Source organism: Kogia breviceps, chromosome 1 (genome assembly GCF_026419965.1).
Source record: "Kogia breviceps isolate mKogBre1 chromosome 1, mKogBre1 haplotype 1, whole genome shotgun sequence".
NCBI lineage: Eukaryota > Metazoa > Chordata > Mammalia > Artiodactyla > Physeteridae > Kogia > Kogia breviceps.
Window position 1 is genome coordinate 60,003,195 of NC_081310.1, and position 19,402 is coordinate 60,022,596.

The 19,402-nt window shown below is 34.5% G+C and overlaps 1 protein-coding gene across 5 annotated transcripts in view; it reads right to left on the reverse strand.

Moving 5' to 3' along the window:
- Positions 1-1,859: 1,859 nt before the first annotated feature.
- RCOR3 (REST corepressor 3) overlaps positions 1,860-19,402 on the reverse strand; it is a 50,610-nt gene continuing 33,067 nt past the window's right edge. For 3 of the 5 annotated variants that reach the window (XM_059076135.2, XM_059076125.2, XM_059076161.2), the window contains 3 exons: positions 13,664-13,721; positions 4,906-5,147; positions 1,860-4,445 (listed from right to left, as the gene is read on the reverse strand). In XM_059076135.2, coding sequence (XP_058932118.1) covers positions 4,101-4,445; positions 4,906-5,147; positions 13,664-13,721 — 645 coding nt within the window. In that variant the 3' untranslated portion in view covers positions 1,860-4,100. The remainder of the gene's footprint in view (positions 4,446-4,905; positions 5,148-13,663; positions 13,722-19,402) is intronic. The other 2 variants (XM_059076151.2, XM_059076142.2) reach the window with 1 other exon arrangement.

Below are 19,402 nucleotides of genomic sequence, written 5' to 3' on the forward strand. Positions count from 1 at the left end.
GAGGTTTTTGTCATAAATCTGTCTCTGCTGGTGGCACCTTCTCTGGTTTTCCAGCACTGCTAAGCATTATTTTCATTTTTGTATTTCTTGTCATTTCACCAAACTTTGGGGTGGGAAGAAAAATAAACAAACTGAGGCACAGGGAAGTGAAGTAACTTTTCAGTGGAGTTGGAAGAGTCACCATGGTACAGGGAGAACTTTTTATATATAAGTCGTGACAAGCCCCTCAACAATTGTGATTGTTTTCAAATTCTCTTTTGGAAAGGGCATAGCATGCGAACAAAATGGTCTTGGGAATAAAGGCCTTTTGAAGCCAAATCCTGCCAATTATGAAAGCTGCTCTGGGCAGTAAGCTAGATAGATACCTCAAGAGATAGACACCTTGTGTTGTGGTATTATTCAGGATCTTCTTAGTTATCAGTAATTGTACCTTATATATTTAAATAAAATTAAATAGAATAAAAATTTAACCTTTCTTAAAATAATCCAGAAAAAAAGAGATAATTCTATAAAGCATTCTGGAAGATTATCCTTCATGCCATTTACAGTGTGAAGACTGCTCCTAGATCTCTCTACTTCACTTTCCCAGCATCTTTTTCTAAGACTGCTCACCCAAATTCCAGCTTTACGATTGTAAAGTTTAAGTCACCACAATGCAAAGAAAGATCCATTCCTTATCAACAGCCTACTTTAAATCTGGTAAAGACAATTTGCAAACATCTCAATCCAACACTAATTTGTGGTCTTCATTGTTTCTCCCTTAAGTGTTCTTCTGATAATAGAAGGGAAGATAACGCCACAAGGCCTCTTAGACACAGTCACACATTTAGGAACATTCCTCTTAATGTTTTACTCCCAAACTCCATTGTTACTAAAATTTATTGTTGCAGAACATTCCTTCACTAAGGCAGTTAATCAAGATTTAATTTGGGAGGAGTTACATGTGACCTATTTTTTTTCCTAAGAGAGGGCAGTTAAGGTACCCCCACAAATGCATCAAAAAGTGAGGTACTTTCTTGTAGACATTTTATAATATAGCATGGTTTCTCAAACTTGGTTCTTGGATTCTTTCTGTATTCACTTACTCTGTAATCTTATGAATGATGTATCTACAATGAATGTCCAAATTAAAAAACTAATACACATTTTCTTGTTTCCTATTATCAGAATGTATTCATCATTTATTTCGGGAAAGCACAAAAAGAGAGATCCTCCTTTGAGTTCTAAGTCAGATTATTATTTTTGAGGAGACCCTGACACCCCAGTGTTAAGTGATCAGCAGTTATTAATATCCATGGATAATATTCTTTTGATAGCAGGAAGAAACATTAAAATAATACAACATATTTAATAACTAAACTTGGTACTTTAACCAAAGTATTTGCAACATTCTTAGTATAGTTGAAAATCATGACTGCCAGGTTTTTTTGGCTTGTTCTCTACATCTATTCCTAAAAAGAATGTAGGCCTATATTAAGACAGCATTTGACGTTCTCTCACCTTTATTTTACATTATATTTTACTCTTTATTATAAGATTATTAAGAAAAAGTTTTGATCATAACCTACTTTTACCTCCATCGTATTACACTGGAATTAAATCATATAGAAAAATATTTTTTATTAATATCACCAGATGTATCAACAGCGTGATTTATTTTTAGTTACGTAATGAAATAATACTTGGGTGTAGATTTTTTTTTAAAGTGATAAACTTGAAATTAATGAAATGGTCATTAAAAGATTTTCAGGTTTTGCTTTTTTTTTTCTTTTTATAAAAATCAGTATTTAGAATTTCACAGTGAAGAGGTCCTAAATTTCTCATACAACATGAAATTATATAAAAATAGAAGACATACACATCTTTAACTCTTTAATCCTTTGATTAAGCAGCAAGCATATCACTCTTCCAGGCCAAACACTGCTTAAACAAAAAAGAAAAATAATGACGTGCAAAATATTTACAAAATATGCAAAGCACACAATAAAGACATCTCACTATATACATGTGTCATATTACTAATGAAGCTAAGATTTTTCTACTGTGTGCTCTAGTGTACGTAAATCAAATTACAGCACATCCCTCAGATACAGCACCTTTGCCCATGGTTGGGATAGAACAGATTTTAAATGAATCACAATATACTTAACAGCTGGACAGATGCTGGTGCTGACCAACTTGACTCACATATCCCACACACTGTATACTGAAGGTCTACTGACAAGAGACAAGACAATAGAAGCTGTATAGTATGCACATATGCAAGACAATCTAAATACTTTAAAAAATGCTTTAGATATTTTCCTTTAAGATATATAACTGTCCCCATGGCTATTAAAGTAAAAATAAGTATAAATTCTTGAATATTAGGAATTTTAAATCATAAGACGATCCAATGAGAGAGAAAGAACACATCCTGGAAAAAGTTTTAAATTATGCCAGAACTTAAGGTCCTTATGGAAAGAAGTGGTCTAAACTTCAAAATTGAAACTAATCAATGGATTTAAGTCAATAGCTCTTTAACACTTTAGAGCCAAAAGGTAGGGACTACCCAATATTTGGGGAATATACGACATCTCGAAATTTAAACTAGGGCCTTTGATGTTGACCATTTCGTGAAATAGTTCTAAATGTGAGAATGTGAATGTGCAAACATTTAGCTTAAGTTCCACTAGTATAGCAATCTAAGAGATCTGTCCCTTTGCACAGGTCATGATTCCAATATGAAATCATTGTATCAAAAATATTAGTAATACATTGTTGAAATACTATCACTTGTAAAATATTCTTTGTAAGTGCTTAATGATTATGTGTTGAATTAAGAAGACTTGAAATTTTTTGTTTCTTTATAAAAGGGGTCTTAGCATTTTAAGTTAACAGCACAATTGTGACAATATACTGATACATCTTTGGATAACACAGAACAAATTCTTAAATTTATTTTATGAAATAATGTCCATGATTTAACCCTAAACCAAACCCAGAAGTACAGGTCAGCTGCAAGGAATACACAAATGTATCCAAACAGTACAATAGAGATTTATCGAGAAAACATCCTTTATATTAAATACAGACCATATTAATAAGTCTGACGGCAATTTAAAGTTCAGAACCTAAACACAAAAAGGGTACTGTAAATAAATGCTTCCATAACCACTATCTCCACATAACTGACAAAATATAATTCTCTTCTAAAGTCCCCAATGTAGGCAACTACTAGTTAAAAGCAGATAGCATTTAGAAAGATTAAAAAAAAAAAAATCAAAATTAACTCAATTTTCAAGGAACTTAAAGACACTGTACTTTAACAGATTAAACCCTCATTTATATGTAAAATTATTATTCCGATCCTCTTACTACTGCAAGATGGCAAGTCAATGACCTTTAAGCAAGGACTCTGCACTAGGGCCCTAAACTGTGTGTTAAAGAGTTAGCAGGTTCAGTACATTCTTTGTGGGTTCATATAATTGCTTTGCAATTGATTAAATTGCTTTCTTTTAAAGGAATATATTTAAATTCCTTTAGAAAAAAAAGCAAGAGTTTTTGAAAAAAGGGATATGCAGCTATAATTTCTTAAATATGCATTAAATGAACATATGTCAAAATCTGAAATGCAGGCTATCTATTCTTGCACTCCTAACATAGGAAAATGTTAAAAATTAAATTAAAGAAAAAAGAGAAAAAGTCAAACATCCTTAACTTATGAAACTTAAGGAGTTTTCACAATTCCTAAGTCAATATTCCTGTACTAAGAGCCTTGACTATGAAGAGGCAGGAATATAAAGATTCTCAATAAAATAAATACAGTAAAAACAAAACAAAAACCCTCGGTATATAGAATACTTAATCTCTTTTCCTTTAATGAGATCATGTCGCTGAATGTATACTCTAGAAAGGAGGCTAACTGTAGGCTTTCTGTTGTATAACATTTCAGTTGCGTGAACTAAAAAATTTCTTAGGCATCTACTTATGCTAGCCCACTGCCACAGAACTAGTTTGCAGCCTCAGTATCTAGGAAGGATTATTCTTTCTTCTTTTGCATCAGTCAGATGAGCACTGGTATGGGGTGAAAAGTTACTGCAGCTCTGTCCAATTTACTCTTAGTGCAGTGAGGACTGTGAATCTGTCTGAATTCCGATAAGTGATGGTGGCTGCTGACCACCAACTGTGGACAACACTGGTCTTGGGTTTAGACGGGGTGGCATAGAATTAGCAGGGCGAATGAGAGGTGGTGGAGGCTGATTTAAAGTTGGCCGGGGCTGGATGAACCGAGCCTGCTGCTGGAGTGGAGGAGGCTGCCGGTGAAGAGCAGGGGCAGCAGGCAGTGTTGGACGAAGAAGTGGTGGAGGCTGGTTCAGAGTGGCAATGGGGGCTGCTGGTGTTGGAGTGGATGATGGGGCAGGAGGTGATGGACCCAGAGTCCGAGGAGCCTGTGGGGTCTGTGCCTAGAGGTGAAGAAACAAAAATACACGTATGAGATGACAGTTCCTAATGAACTTAATACAATATAGTTTGGGCTGTCACAGGAAAAACAAAACAAAACAAAAACATAACACCAGTGTTTTTTGGAAGCACAAGCTTCTTTTATTTTAAACAAAACAAAACAAAAAAAACCAAAACCGAAAAAGCAATGAAGCTACCAAACAGGCATCTTTATTAGTAAACAGCTTAACACTGGAAATAAAAATAAGACTATGAAAGAACAATACACTCTCCATTCTTCTAGGATCAGAACTTAGCATGTCATTATGACTTAAGAGTCACGAGAGATGCACCACTGAGTAAGTGTATTGTCAACCTTTCATGCTCATTTAGCTAGTCCTCTGACAAATTAACCTTACAGAACACCACACAAAATGGTGATTCCTCAACTCATATTAGCTCAAATTCCATACACAAACACACCTCCTCTTCTTCATCAGTGCTCTTCCCTGATGGCACATTAGAAGCACTTTTTGTCTCCTCCCCTAAAGTAGAAGCATCACCATTAGAAGCCTGGGTTCCTTGTTCTGCTTCCCACTCCTGCAATACCTCCTCTAAGTTAAACCGACGCCTGTAGTTTACAAAGAAGTTCTTCACTTGGCCAACAGTCTTGTTGCCAATTACATCTGCAATAGCTTGAAAATCTTTACCATATTTGCGGACACCTGGAAGGCAAAGTAAATAATACACCTGTGAAGGATCAATAAGGAGAGCTGTGTGTACTATACATCATGCACACACACAAGATACCAGCAATGAAAATCCTTTCTGATAAACTCTGCTCATTTCTCAATTCTGAGATAGAGGCTAAGATATCAGGGTCACAGATGAAAACTATCAATTATGTCATTTCATCGAGCCAGCCACTTGCCTTCAACTGAACAATCAGAAACTTACCATTTTTTACATACTCAGTTATTTTCTCCAATCCTCTCTTGAACTCTCAAATACAGTCCATTTATTGTAAAGCATTGAATTCTTTGTTCCATCCTCAATTCCACATTCATTTATTTCCCTAGTAGCCAGTCACCTAAATTTGAGCAACACCGTTTGTAAACAAAACTGGATGGGAATGAACCATCTCTTTTATCCCCTCAATGGACTGAGTGAGTAGTCTTAGGGTTCCCCCATTAAGAAAAGCATTGTAATTTTGGTCTTAACACCAACTTCAACATAATTACTTGCCTATCTTACCAGGTACCAATGAAGAGAAATGAGGTAAGAATTTAAACACAAAAAGCAGGAGAATCATCACAATCTGATGGACAAAAAAAGGGGAAACTATTTTTCAGAGTTTGTTGGATTTTAACTCATCTAACAGTTCTAAGGACTGTATATATGAAGGATTCTTAGATATGCTCTGTAGCCTAAAGAATTAGGGTATAATAGTGACTACTTGTAGATACTTGTGCTTATCATCACTACCTTAAATTTAAGAAGGATTGTACATTCAGTTATTAAAAAACCTAACTTCCATAAAATTATGGAAATTTTATTAAATGAAGGATAATATTTGATTTATGAACTTGAGACAGTCAATTATGCTACAGAGTTTAAAGTGAGTTTATATACTCAGATGGACAATAATTTGCTCTTACGGGAATTCTAAAAGAAATTCACTGATTCATTCTAGAAAGAGATGCACTTAGCTCAAAATATAAAAGCTGTCAACATTTTTATTTTACAATTTGATAACTGCTTTTTAAAATACCAGAAAACAGTAACTCATTAATTAGAGATGAGAAAGGAGAAAAAATATATTGATGTCTATGATATTAAAGTCTGTAGTTTAACCTAAGCAGCCAGAAATACAAGAATTTAGATAAACTTAACATGTATACAATCACACATAAGAGAATAATATAAGGACATATTAATACCCCAGCAGAAATGCTAGACATATTCTTACTGATAGCTATTTGGGTGATACACTTATTACCTAAAGCACCAGCATGATATAACTCCTGTTTTTAAATTCTGTGCTTATTTTTTATTGAAAGCTTGGGAGTAAGTATCTCTTGCTACATTGAACTTGCTACGCTTGACTCTTATGGGGAGTTCCTTTCTCTTAGAACATTTTGGGTAGGAGGCCTGACATTATTCAGCTATAACCATATCCCATTGTTAATACAGTTTTGGGTTTATAAACTGTGCTCATTTGCTCTGTTCTCAAAGGGAAAGACATATGCATGACAACAAAGTAATAATGGTACTTAAACATTGCTTATAATATTTTATTTTATATTCATTTACAATATAAATGAATTTATATTCTCTTAAATCCATGAGCTGATTTCCAGTTTGAACTTTAAATTCTAATGGTGACTAGGTTCCACCAAGGGTTTATCTGGCAATCCAAGGTCATTTTGTATGAAGAATTACTGCTGCATACTCAAGTACTTCTCTACTACTTGTACTTTGGAAAACAGCAATTCAACTTGAGATGACTGCACTGAAAAACAAATACTAATTGGAAATCACACACAGTGTTCTACCAGTGTACTAATTTTCATAATGGATATTTAATTTATATTCTAGAAATGTCTAATGCTACTGAATACATGAGTTTAGAAATGAAAACCTTAAATAAAACTAGGATTAGATCTGCTATATTCTTAGCAAGAAGTCACATTAAGAGTAACTCTTGACTCCAAGTCTGACAATATTACAGCCCTCCGAACACCCATTTGTTTATCAAAATATACTCTAAAACCTACCACTAAGCTGTCCCCAAGTCTAACTCCACTATATAACTGTCCCCTCTTCTTCTGACTCTTTTTTTTTTTTTTTTTGGTCTTCCACTCTGTTTTCTCTTGCTCGATAGACTTAGCCTTGTCACTAATATTGTTGCATTTCCAGATTTGCATGCCCCCGAACCAAAACTACTTCCTATAAGAACTTTAGTTTACCTAGACACTTTGGATTTTCTTCAGGTCACCTAGGTTCTGAGTCACCTAGGTAAGTTTATCATTAACTTGTGTATGCTAGTCTCATATCAACTACTTTGCAAAGTCTTAAGGCTCAGACCACACTGTAGACTTCTGTAGTCTGGCTAAGGACCTCAATCGTGTCCTGAGAATAAGTGGGTCCAGATATTGATGTCTTTAACCTGCAGGATGGCTGGGCCGGGTCTGGAAGAGCTAGAGCTCCTTGGCAGTCTCCTCTGGACAAACAACAGCCTTATCTGTCTGCCTCAGTGTGTTATGAAAATTTTCATAATTTTCTCTGTGTGCCATGATGTGAAAAAGGTTGGAAAGTACTATCCTATGGAATACAAAGTACCACCAGCATTACTACAACGCAGAGTACAGAGGAAGTGCTCAGGAAATACGACTGATTTTTCTTCTCCATAGGGCTTCATTCTATTATTCTTTCCAAGCTACAAGAGTCACATATGGCTGACTTCTTTATCACTTCCACATTCCCAGTGACGTTGCACATTTTGGCTAGAAGGTGGAATTCTTAAGCTCTGTACTATGGCTGATAACTAGTCAAACTCTAGTGAAACACCAACTGAAGACTTAATGGGACTGACTCCTTCCGATGAATCCCCAGCTAGGCTTCTGGAGGTCAGCCTAGCAAGGTAGCAGTGCTGAGCAACCATCTTTAACAACCTATGATATCAGAGCTACTTTGTTACAACTCGTACCTGGGGAAAGGGTGGTCCATTCTTTTTCCACAGTTTATAAAAAACGAGGTCCATCATATCTCATATTATATCCCTCATAATTGGTGCTAGAATGACTTAGGAAGTTCTTACTACAAAACTTGAAATTTCTCCTTCATTTTCATCATTAAATACTGCAGGTATGAGAATTTTGCTATGCTTTAAAAAATGTTCACCTTGATAAAAATTCTAGGCACAAAACACACATAAAATGGGAATGCTAATATTAATGACCTTGAAAACCCAAATTTGTATTCTAATGAAGGATCAACTTCTCATGGATTTCTTCAATAAACAGATTTTTATGGTCTGAATTATATCCCATATCACAGGCTGAATCAATAAAGTAATACTGAGAGACAATAAGATAGCACAACTATTCCTAATTAGTAACTCTATTTCCTTAAGTGAAATACTATCTCTATCACTTTTGATTGACAATTCACTAAAGGTATCAAAAAGTAAACAAGTTAAATCATCTAATCACTCATTATCTCATTATGAAATAACAAATAAATGTAGAATACTTTTTAAATCTCTCTAAAACAAAACAACAACAAAAAAGATTAAATCTCTCTCACTCCTCCTGAAGCTATAAAAGGCTTAGGTCCACTTGAACCACGGTTTTAAATTAAATTTGTGACCTTTAGGGCAAGAGGTCAGTTTTCAAAGGTGAGTGGGAAAAAACCTGAGAGAACCTGGAAGAGGGAAATTCAATATTTCCCAGGGAGAGGAAAAAATTGTTTTCAGTAAAATTTCTAAATTTCATTTCAAAGTTACAGTGAAACAACATGGCTTCTACACTGGCAGATGAAACTGTATAATCTTTATAATATATACTTTTAAAGTTTTGTTTGGGAATTAACATAAAAATATAACTCATTAGGATATTGTGTTATCATTATTTTATTCTCCAACCAGTGTTCTATATTATCCAACCAAAAAACAATTAGTATTTTTAGAGCTTTGGGTGGTAAAATAGTAAGTTCAGGAGCATTTGTAATATGGTGTTTCCCAACTCTGGACATGGTATTTATAGACTTTTTTTTACTTTGACAGAAAGGGTATCATAAATCTGCTTTCAGTATGTTTAAAAAGTTATTTTTAAAATTTATTTTGGACTACAAAAAAAACCCAAAGCCAACATTACAGTGACAAGCTACTTCTAGATATAGGTAATGAAAATTTGGGGGACATTTTTTTCCTGCTTCTTGCACAAATGTCTTAAAGTGGGCATGTACTTAGTATAATTGGGAAATATTAATTTTTCAAAAATCTATTTTTGAAGTAAGAACACAGTGACATCTAGAAACTCCAGGGATATGGTTCTTTCCTATCAGTAAGAGGTTAATTTTAAACTCAAACTATTCAGGAACATGCATTTCTTTTCACCTCCTGTAAATCTTGTCAAGAATTCCTAGTAAAGAAGGTAAAAAAGATATCAACAGCAGTGGGACAGTGATTGATGCATCTGGGCGATGGCTAAAAGTCAAAATCATATATTCTCTTTCCAAGGTCTAGCCTTTCTCTTCTGAAGCTTCCTGTCTTCTTGCTACAAGTTAAATTCCATCCCACAAATGCTGGGAATTTTGAATCATTATCTGAAGCAAGTGCATCAGAGGGTTGACAATTATACTTTTGGGCCTCCATTCTTGTGATATCAGTTATAACAGAAGAAACTCTCTAATGCAAACAGATAACTTTTAGATGGAAAAGTATGAATCTATCTCCACCTCCTTTTGATCATTCATGTACTGAGGATCATGTAAAGATCGTTACAATCCTTACGCCTTAATCAATAGCCAAATCTCTTTTTCCCCCCTACTTTAGGGACCATTCTAGCTTTTTTTAAAGTAGGAGATAAAATTAGAAAGAAGACAATTTCTAGACCTGCAACTTCATTGCTCCTAAAAAGGAATGAATGTATAAACTATAGGGAGAGAAGGTAAAATTTAACTGTAAGCATAACTCACTTGAACACAGTTCTGTCATTCCCTGTTTTATATGAGAAGGCAAGTAGTATTAAAAAAAACTAAAAATTAAAGTTGATACCTTGATAAAATTAGACAAATTTTTTGTTATTTATCCTAATATAGCACAACTATTATAGTTGGAAAGCATATTTTTTGTTTGTTTTTGAGTTTTTTACCACTAATGACTATGAAATGAATACATTTAACAGGAGATATAAAATTAAAATGTCAAACATTGTATACCATGCTTCTTCTCCTATACACTTTAAAGAGCAGATGTTTTGCACTATCATTTAAATGTATTGTTACTTTTTGAAAACAGATAATACTTGTTCCATTTTACATGAAAAAAAAATACACCTAGAATCTAATTCTTTTCTTAATTCTTGCTTAATGAGGAATGTTTATCATATGAATATCCAGATTGATTTTAGGATAATTTCTAAAAGCACCATAGATTAGAAAAAAATATTTATATATATGACATAAGCTACAAACAGGGGTATTTCACCATGAACACCAATATGTGAAGACTATAACTGGTCTTACTGTTAACTAATTTGTTATAATAGAAAATTTAGATATTCAAAGCTGAAACAGATTACAGAAATTGTAGAAACACCATTCTTGGTAAGTATTTTAAGAGGATTAAATTAAATTAGAGCAGCATTTATAATATCCCACTTGGGGACTCTCGAAGAATGCTATTGAAGTTATAACATAGTTAGAACTAAAATCAGCATAATAAAGTGATAGATTACACAAGTAAAAGCAGACATTCCTATCTGGTCTGAGCATGACTCTCCCCTCTTCCAAATAAGGGAGAAAGAAGGGGAAATGGCTTATTTATTTATTTAAATATTTGTTGTTAAAATAATATTTATTTACAATTTAAATGGCTAGTACTTAGTTAACAACAATATGAACAGATGCAAGTGGGAAATATATATTTAAGCCCTAGGAAATGATCTTAATATACTTATTTGGTTTTCAGAATTACAACAAAAAGTTTAATAGTAGAGTTATAAATCTCACTAGTGACACTAGAGTCAACATTTCTCTCTCTAGGTCACTGTAATGGTCAACTACAAGCAAGATAAAATAAAGCATTTAACAAATGAATGTCAAATCAGAATCTATATGTAAAATGTCCTCAATAGAAAGTTCTATATAAATTAAAACATGTTAATATCAAAACATAAATGATTTGAAACTGAAGTGGCCAGAAGAATAATATCATATAAAGGCTTATCATAAATAAAGATCAAAAAGAAGAAGAAAAAAACCAAAAACAATTACCTGCTAAGATAAGTACTTCCGGATTACACATGTTAAAATAAAAAGTGCAATTATGTACCTTAACCACAATGAGACTCAGGTACAGGTGATATTACTATACGATTATACTGTTTATAAGACACATTTTTGAGTATTGTATAAATACATGGGCACATGAAGCAAAGATGGCACTTTTTAATTCTCCCTAAAATAACTATTTTGGACACAAATAGCTTAGCTTTGTTTTATTTTATATAATAAAAACAAACAAAAAAAACCCCAAAACAAAACAAAAAAACCCTGAAAACTCAAAGTAAAAATAAAAATTTCCCACACAGAGTCAAAATAAATATTTAAATAAAAACAAAGATATTAACATACTAAGAGAGTGCTTTCAAAATTCTACAAACATGAATCCATACAAATTGCTCCATTAGTGTAATTTATTTAAGGATTACTTTTTAAACGTGCATAAAAATATGATACTGAATATCCCTCAGGAGAGAGGAAACGTTTGATTATTTCTATAAATACTCCATTCTTGTAATATTTATAAGCTGAAATAATGTCCACATATATAGCTCAACTCCATATGTAAATCTTTCCATTGTCCTTCTCTTGAATGCAGCTTTTCATAATATCCAACCCAGCCATAAGATTCAAAGGATCCTACCACTTAAAGGAGTACTGTAGAACAATATCAAATCCTGATTCTGTACATATAGAGAAAGATTAACCCAGACTTCCTAGCCGATTCTCTTAAGAAAACCCTTTCACTGGGATAATTTCTTATATGAAGAGTACAGGATTAGTACTAACCTTTAAGCAATGAAATACTGGAAGACGGGGTTAAATTCTATAGGCTACTCTGATGAAGGGAAACAGGCTTTACATCAGTCAAACCAATGCCTACCTACTCAAATAACTATGTCAGAGCCATAAGACATAATTCTAAATAAATATGAGACAGCCATTGAAAATACTAATTTTTTAATCAAAAATTTAAATTGTCTGTTTTCAGTTTTAAAACAGCTATTATTGAACATTATAAACTAATTAAACTTTGTTCTGACTCATTCAGAAACTTAATTCTACAATTACAGATGTGCTCAATGCACATCCAGCACCCTGCCTCCATCGAATCAAGTATTTCTATTTATGAAATGACTGTATACCGAAGGGAAGGCTGACATTATCCTGTTGGCACCCTCCTGTGACATTTTCAAATCACACTGGGTAATTCTTACTCTAATTCAAACTGCAGAGTCATCTATTAATCAATCTTTAACTACATTATTCTCATACCCAAATGATACTTGCACAACATTTCTGAGTTAAATATTTTCTCCATGTTTGAATACTTGGCACTATTTTTAAAGATATACGTTTCACTGGGGCCCAACTCTCTTATAGTAGTTAACCTAGACAAAAAAGCTATTAGTACTCAATACAGAGGGCTCAGCCACGAAGAAACAAATTGTAAACCAAACTTAAATCACACAATCAGTCCTGCAGATAGTTCATCTTGAAAGGGAAAAAAATCTACAACACTGAATTAAAACATACAATATGCCCTTCTTTAAGTAATTCAAATACAAGAAAATCCAAGTTTATAGTGCTTCCAATTTGCCCATGGGTATTCATATTACAAGAAGTTTTCTGCCATACAATTCAACAAAGCATTCTTATAAATAGTGCATTTAAAATTGTACGTATGTATGTATATATATATATATATATATATCTTAAGTCTCTCTTTTGTATAAATAGATATATTTAAAGTCAGGTTTTGAAGCATTCAGTGGCATATCTCTTAAGTAAGTTATGGTACACTGAAAGTAAAGCATATCATTAATATTTTCAGTACCTGACATTTATCAAATACAGAGTAATCAGGGAAACCAGAAACATAAATTAGTTTATGCTTCAAATAATGAGTTATTGACTGATACAGTAAGAATGAACCCAACTGCAGGAATACTGAAGCAGAGGCAGGAGAGACCATGACTTGTTCAAGCTTGTCATCACCATCATTTATTTAGTGCTGAGAATGCATTACAAGCTGTTCAGGACCCAAACTGCACACAGGCTCAGTATGTCACATCCACAAGTACAAAACAGAATTCATGGTCACCAGTACTTTGTGGTGAACACAAGACCCCTTTCTTGATCCATTTCAAAAGTAAGGGAAGAACTATGGTAGTCACCTTTCATGACAAGTTAAATAATTATTAACAACAGTAACTGCTTATCTTTAATATACCTTGCACTGCTAGAAGCTGCTCCTCTGTGGTCCAACGGGCATTAATTTTCTGATTTGACTACAAAATTAAAGAGAAGTTTCCTAATGAGGATATGAAGACAGACATTTTTCCAAAGTGCTTATTTTTTTTTAAACTTTTCACCAAATCACAGACAAGAGATTACTAAAACTCTGATTTATGAGGATTTCATGGTTATAAGAATTTAAAAATATATTCTGAATTACCTTTTACCAACACAAAAAGATAATGAAAGGGAAATGTACCATTTTGGGAGAATGAACAACATTTGCACTTATACTCTAGGCAGAGATATCAAAACTGAGAAAATCTATTAATCGCCCATTTTCCAACTACAATGTTCCTATCATACGTTGCAGATGTTAATTTTCGCCTAGTTTTAAACATTTAAGAGACTTCGTTTTCTTCAGAGAAGGATCTGTGACTCTAAAATTTCTTCTCTTCATATTTAGATTAAACCTATCCTTACTCCATCAAAAACAGTGTTGCATAAATTAACATAAAACTGTAGATCAGGCCTATGCCCTAAAATACTTCTTTAAATTTCTAAAGCAGAGAGTGACCCACTATAAGAATAGATTTTCCCCCCAAGATCTCCTACATTCTTTCCAGTAGTTTTGTTTAACAAATTTCTAAGTTTAAGATTTTTACTATGGCAGCATTACAAGATCAAACACCTAACCAAATTTCACTCGTGTATACCCACTGCTGAGTAATCAAGAACCTTTGGCAGTAGATGGAGGGACAGAAATAAGTGCACCAGCCTACAGAGGTTTGCAGTAGAAACTGCCCAGATAAAGCGGCCAATGTAATACACGCACAGGCTGGGCAAAACATTAAGAAAGGAAGGCTTCCTCTGAGAAGGGGTGTTTAGGTCTTATCTCACTCGTAGTCTTATCAATAAGACTTTCCACAGTACACAGCGGTTCTGGGTAACACCAACTTTCTCACCATGAGTGAAGAGGTATAAGCAAGCATTTGGAAGAAAGAATGAAACAAAAATTCCAAAAAAAATTAGGAGAGAAGAAAGAAAAAAAGTAAAAAAAAAAAAAAACAAAACACCTATAGTAAAGGAGGAAAAAACCTAAAACACAAAGCACTGAATTCCAGATGATGAGATTATAAAGGGATAGCAAGGCAGGCCAGGCAAAGCCTGGATATAAGCCTCCAGATTAGGATACTGGTGATAAGGTAAAGGAATAACAGTAAACAGGCAAAGAGAAAGAGGGGAAATAGGACATAACAGAAGCAGTAATAAGGATGAGCCAAGGCTAAAAAAGTGAAAAGAAAAAGGAGATGACAGAGGAAAAACTAGCAATTAATCCCCCAAGAGGAGTAACAAGAATGAAGTCAGAGCTAATATTTGAGTTAATACCCAGGCAATCTGATGCTACCGTGGCTGTGACAGGTAGACAGAAGAGGCCCTTGGTACCCAAGGATAATTGGTACTGGAAACTATTTAAAACAGGTCCAAATATTTCAGAGTAAATGGTTAAAAACTAAAGGGTTGATTGTAATGATCTGAAATATGAAACTAAAACTTAGGAAAATTAGTTCATTAAAAAATAGTCACTGATTCCACTTACATGCTTTAATTTTATTTTTTGGCATACCTCTTTTGACTATACAATGGTATAACAGTCTCTAGCTTTGCAACTTACAACATGAGCATAGCATATAGGCCATTTTGTTTTGAAGACTTCAACAAATTTCTCTTAATTCTTTGTAACCCCTCTTAATTCTTTGTTACTCAAATTATTCTTTTTTAAAGTGCTTGTCTCAGTCACCATCCTCTTTTTTTCCATTGTTAATTCTGCTAGATACCCATTTGTCAACAATTTTGCAAGCAATTAAAGCCATTCTCGTGTACTTTCATAGACTTCATGAAGTTTCACAACTCTTGCAAGGCTTACAATTTCATTTTGTATTTGCATTGTATTAGCAAGAGAGTAAAAGAGAAGGATGTTGCTGTGATGGATGGGAAGGATAACAGCTAGAGTTAACTAGGGAGAATTGGTGAGTAGAGCCTAATTTTATAGGTGCTCAATTCATTAGTGAATATTTTCTTATTTGGGAACTTTTGCTTCTCCATGTATCCCTTAGATTAATGAACATTTGGATAGTGAGGATCTCTTGTAATACTACACTGCAAGTTGTTTTTAGGATTAAAGTTAGGATACATGTAGCACATCTAGCACAGTGCCTTAGCAGCAGAAATTGATCAATCGATGTTTGTTAAACCTGAAAGGCATAAACTGGAGGAAAAGGTGTCATTAGTGAAAAGGGAACAAAAGGTGAAAGAGAAAAAACAAGCACTATGAAGTACTTATTTTCAGTTTGCAAGCATATCAGGAGATGGGATGAAGACAAATAACTATTATTAAAATTAAAAAGTACAGAGTATACTGGGGATTCAAAGATGAGAGGGAAAAGTCAAAGTGATTAGAATAGGGAAAAAGGAAAGTTGAAGGGACTGGAGTCTGAGATGGGTTTAAGAATAGGAGAAGATTCTGAAAGGGAAAAATGAGGAGAAGGCATACCATGACAGGGAACAAGAGGATTTTTGCCTGGAAGAAGTGATAAATAAGCCTGGAAGGTTGGTGATACTTAACTCAACCAAAATATGGTAAGGACCACTTTTGGAAGTGCCATAAAAACCAAGGTTGATGAGTTCCTACTAGATTTAATAAGCAATTGTGCTGGGCGGGGGGGGGGGGTAAGGAGCAAGGGGAGAAGGGTAGGATTATGAGCAGAATAAGACTTTAAGCCTAGAAAGCTGGGAGAAGGGTGATGCTGTTAAGGATTTAGGATTTGGGAGATGTGGGAAGGCAAGGCTAAGATGAAGAATTTAACTTGGGATACACTGAAAAAAGGTATTAGGCAGGAGGCTAAAACAGACTCATCTATTCAAACACTTTTTTTTTAAGTGTCTGGAAAATGTTTATGAGGGAAAACAATGGAGTCATCTTACTAAAACCAGCCTGTGAATTTTTTTAAGTTTTTTTTTTTCCTCCCAAAATTACTCTTGAAATGAAGGGTAGCCACGGAGATGGGCACAGTCTCTCAAAAAGTCCACACAGCCAATTATTCCTTCAGCACTGGAATGGGTCACTAGTTTCTCAGTTAAATCCCAGATGAAGCCTGTGGCTCGAATTTAGGATAGTACTAAGTGAAAAATATAAATACTTATTTAAATACTAGAATATCATTCAGTTCAAGGAAATGCTCAGGAGGCATATGGAAGCTAAAACTGACTAAAAGAATGGTGAATTCACAGTTTCCAGCTCATAACTGCTCACTCTGGGGCATACGCTCAATAAATGGAGTTTAGGCAGAATTGCCAGTACTATTGCGTTTGCTCTTACTAAACAGACTCTCTCTTTTTTATTTGGCTGATAGCTACGGTTGAATTTATGTCACTTAAACGTATGTATGATATGACTTTACTATAGCAAAGTGATGAGACTGTATATTTCCAAACAGAAGAGAAATGCATTCTGAGGATAAAAATTTGGAGAATGTCTTTATTTATGTAGAGAAAGAAAAATTACGGCTGAGAAGGGAAAATAATAATTATAAAAGAGAACATAACCTCTCAAAATTTAGAGGAAGAAGGAGGTTATCACTATGTGAAGGGCTCAGAAAAAGGCAAGGGAAATGAATTAGAGCTATGGAATTTGGTCATTAGCACCAATATTAATCTTTAAGAAGATGCTTCAGTGGAAAAATGCAGAGGGGCAGTTGAAACTGTATGGAATTTAAAAGTCTATGTGTTACAAAAAGGAAACAGTGGAAGAAAGGGTACACTATAGGAGAAAGAATCAACATTTAAAAAATACATAGGGGGCTTCCCTGGTGGCGCAGTGGTTGAGAGTCCGCCTGCCGATGCAGGGGACACGGGTTCGTGCCCCGGTCCGGGAAGATCCCACATGCCGCGGAGCGTCTGGGCCCGTGAGCCATGGCCGCTGAGCCTGTGCGTCCGGAGCCTGCGCTCCACAACGGGAGAGGCCACAACAGTGAGAGGCCCGCGTACCACAGAAAAAAAAAAAAAAAAAAAAAAAAAAACCATAGGATTCCTTTAAGTTATTGATTTTTATATTTTAGACCCAAGAAACTTTGGTAGAGATTTGTTTAACTTAAGGAAAGGACAACTAGACTATATCTAGGAATCTAAAACTGTGTGGTAGTTATGGTGAGCTATGAGGTACCATTAAGAATATTCTTTTGCAGCAAACCCCAGTATGAAATACTGTTGTTTTAAAAATAATAAAATATTAATATAAAACAATCCAGTATATAATAGTAACGATAATAATGCAGAAGCCCCCAAAGAGCCTTCTAGAACAATCTATGACACCCTTAGTGAATTCAGCATCTTTACTACATCCTTCCCCTGCTAAAAACTGTCTTCACATCTTTCCCATTTTTGTCAGTAGTAGATTCATACTACCTCTGACTTGGAAGAGTTAGAAAAGGTCACCGCGACTCAATGTTGAAAATTCCATCCAACATCCATAATGAAAGGATGTCACACACCTATGCACGAAAATACCCACAGGCTGGGAAATTTCTAGCTTCAAAAAGCACTCCGTTTTCAGTTTCTTCCTTCCTAGATTCATTAATCTCCTTGCCCCCCACTTACCTCCTCCCACAACAAATCAAAGCATAACCAAACATACCACCACTCCCCACAACACTCTCACATACTTTCCAGGAGATACAGTAACCTCTACTTTGCAGTGTTCTCTAGATTTATCACTTGCTGTCCATTCCTAGAACTAATACCTGACACTACCCAGTATCCGTTTACCATTTACTTTATCACTCACATGCTTGGTATTTTAGCAGCTCTAAAGTTTCTAATGTATCTTGTAAAACACTGCCAGGATACCTTTTCCAAAATAAAAATTTTGCATTACATCCTTCCTAAATTGAAGAAGCTATAGGGCCTTTCCATTTGACTTAATTTAAAAGGCAAACTTCTCTTCCTAGCTTTCACAAAGACTTTGTTTTCACAGTGGTCTTGCCCACTGACCTCTATCACAAAGAAGTCCCTGTTAAACTCAACCTTATTAACATCTCTCTGTACACCCTGTGCATTCATCCTCTGCAACCAAGTTTGCCTTCCCAAGTAGACAATATGCTTCTTGAGAAAACATTGTTTTATACTTCCACTGAATTCTCAATACTAATTAGCACAATAATGAGCACATAAGAAGTGCTCAGGGAATATCCAGTGCTTCTGTCTTTCCCCACTGTATTTATATTTGAATGTACTGCTCAACACCAAACCATTCTTCACGTTATTCCCTTCACCTGCCCTTTTTGTATGTGCAAAACTCCTACTCATCCTTCAAACTTCAGCTGAAACTTCCCCCTCTAGGAAGTCCTCCCTGATTACCCTAGCTGGAATGAATAATAGCCACTTGTTTTCCTAAGATCTTTACTTATAAATCTATAACTTTAATCAGTTTGTCTTATAATATCTAGACTATAAATTCTTCTTTTAAGAAGTAGATGGAAAAAATCTACCCCTCCTCCTTTTTAGGTGTTGCCTCTTTCCCTGACACACAGTGCCTAATGCAGTGCCTTACATGAAACAGGTGATCATAAATACTTAGGGAAGTGAATGGACTTTCTTCACCAATATTTTCCCTAAATGAGTGAAAATAACAAATAAAACCAAATGAATAAGTAAAGCATCTTAGTAACTGTTTACT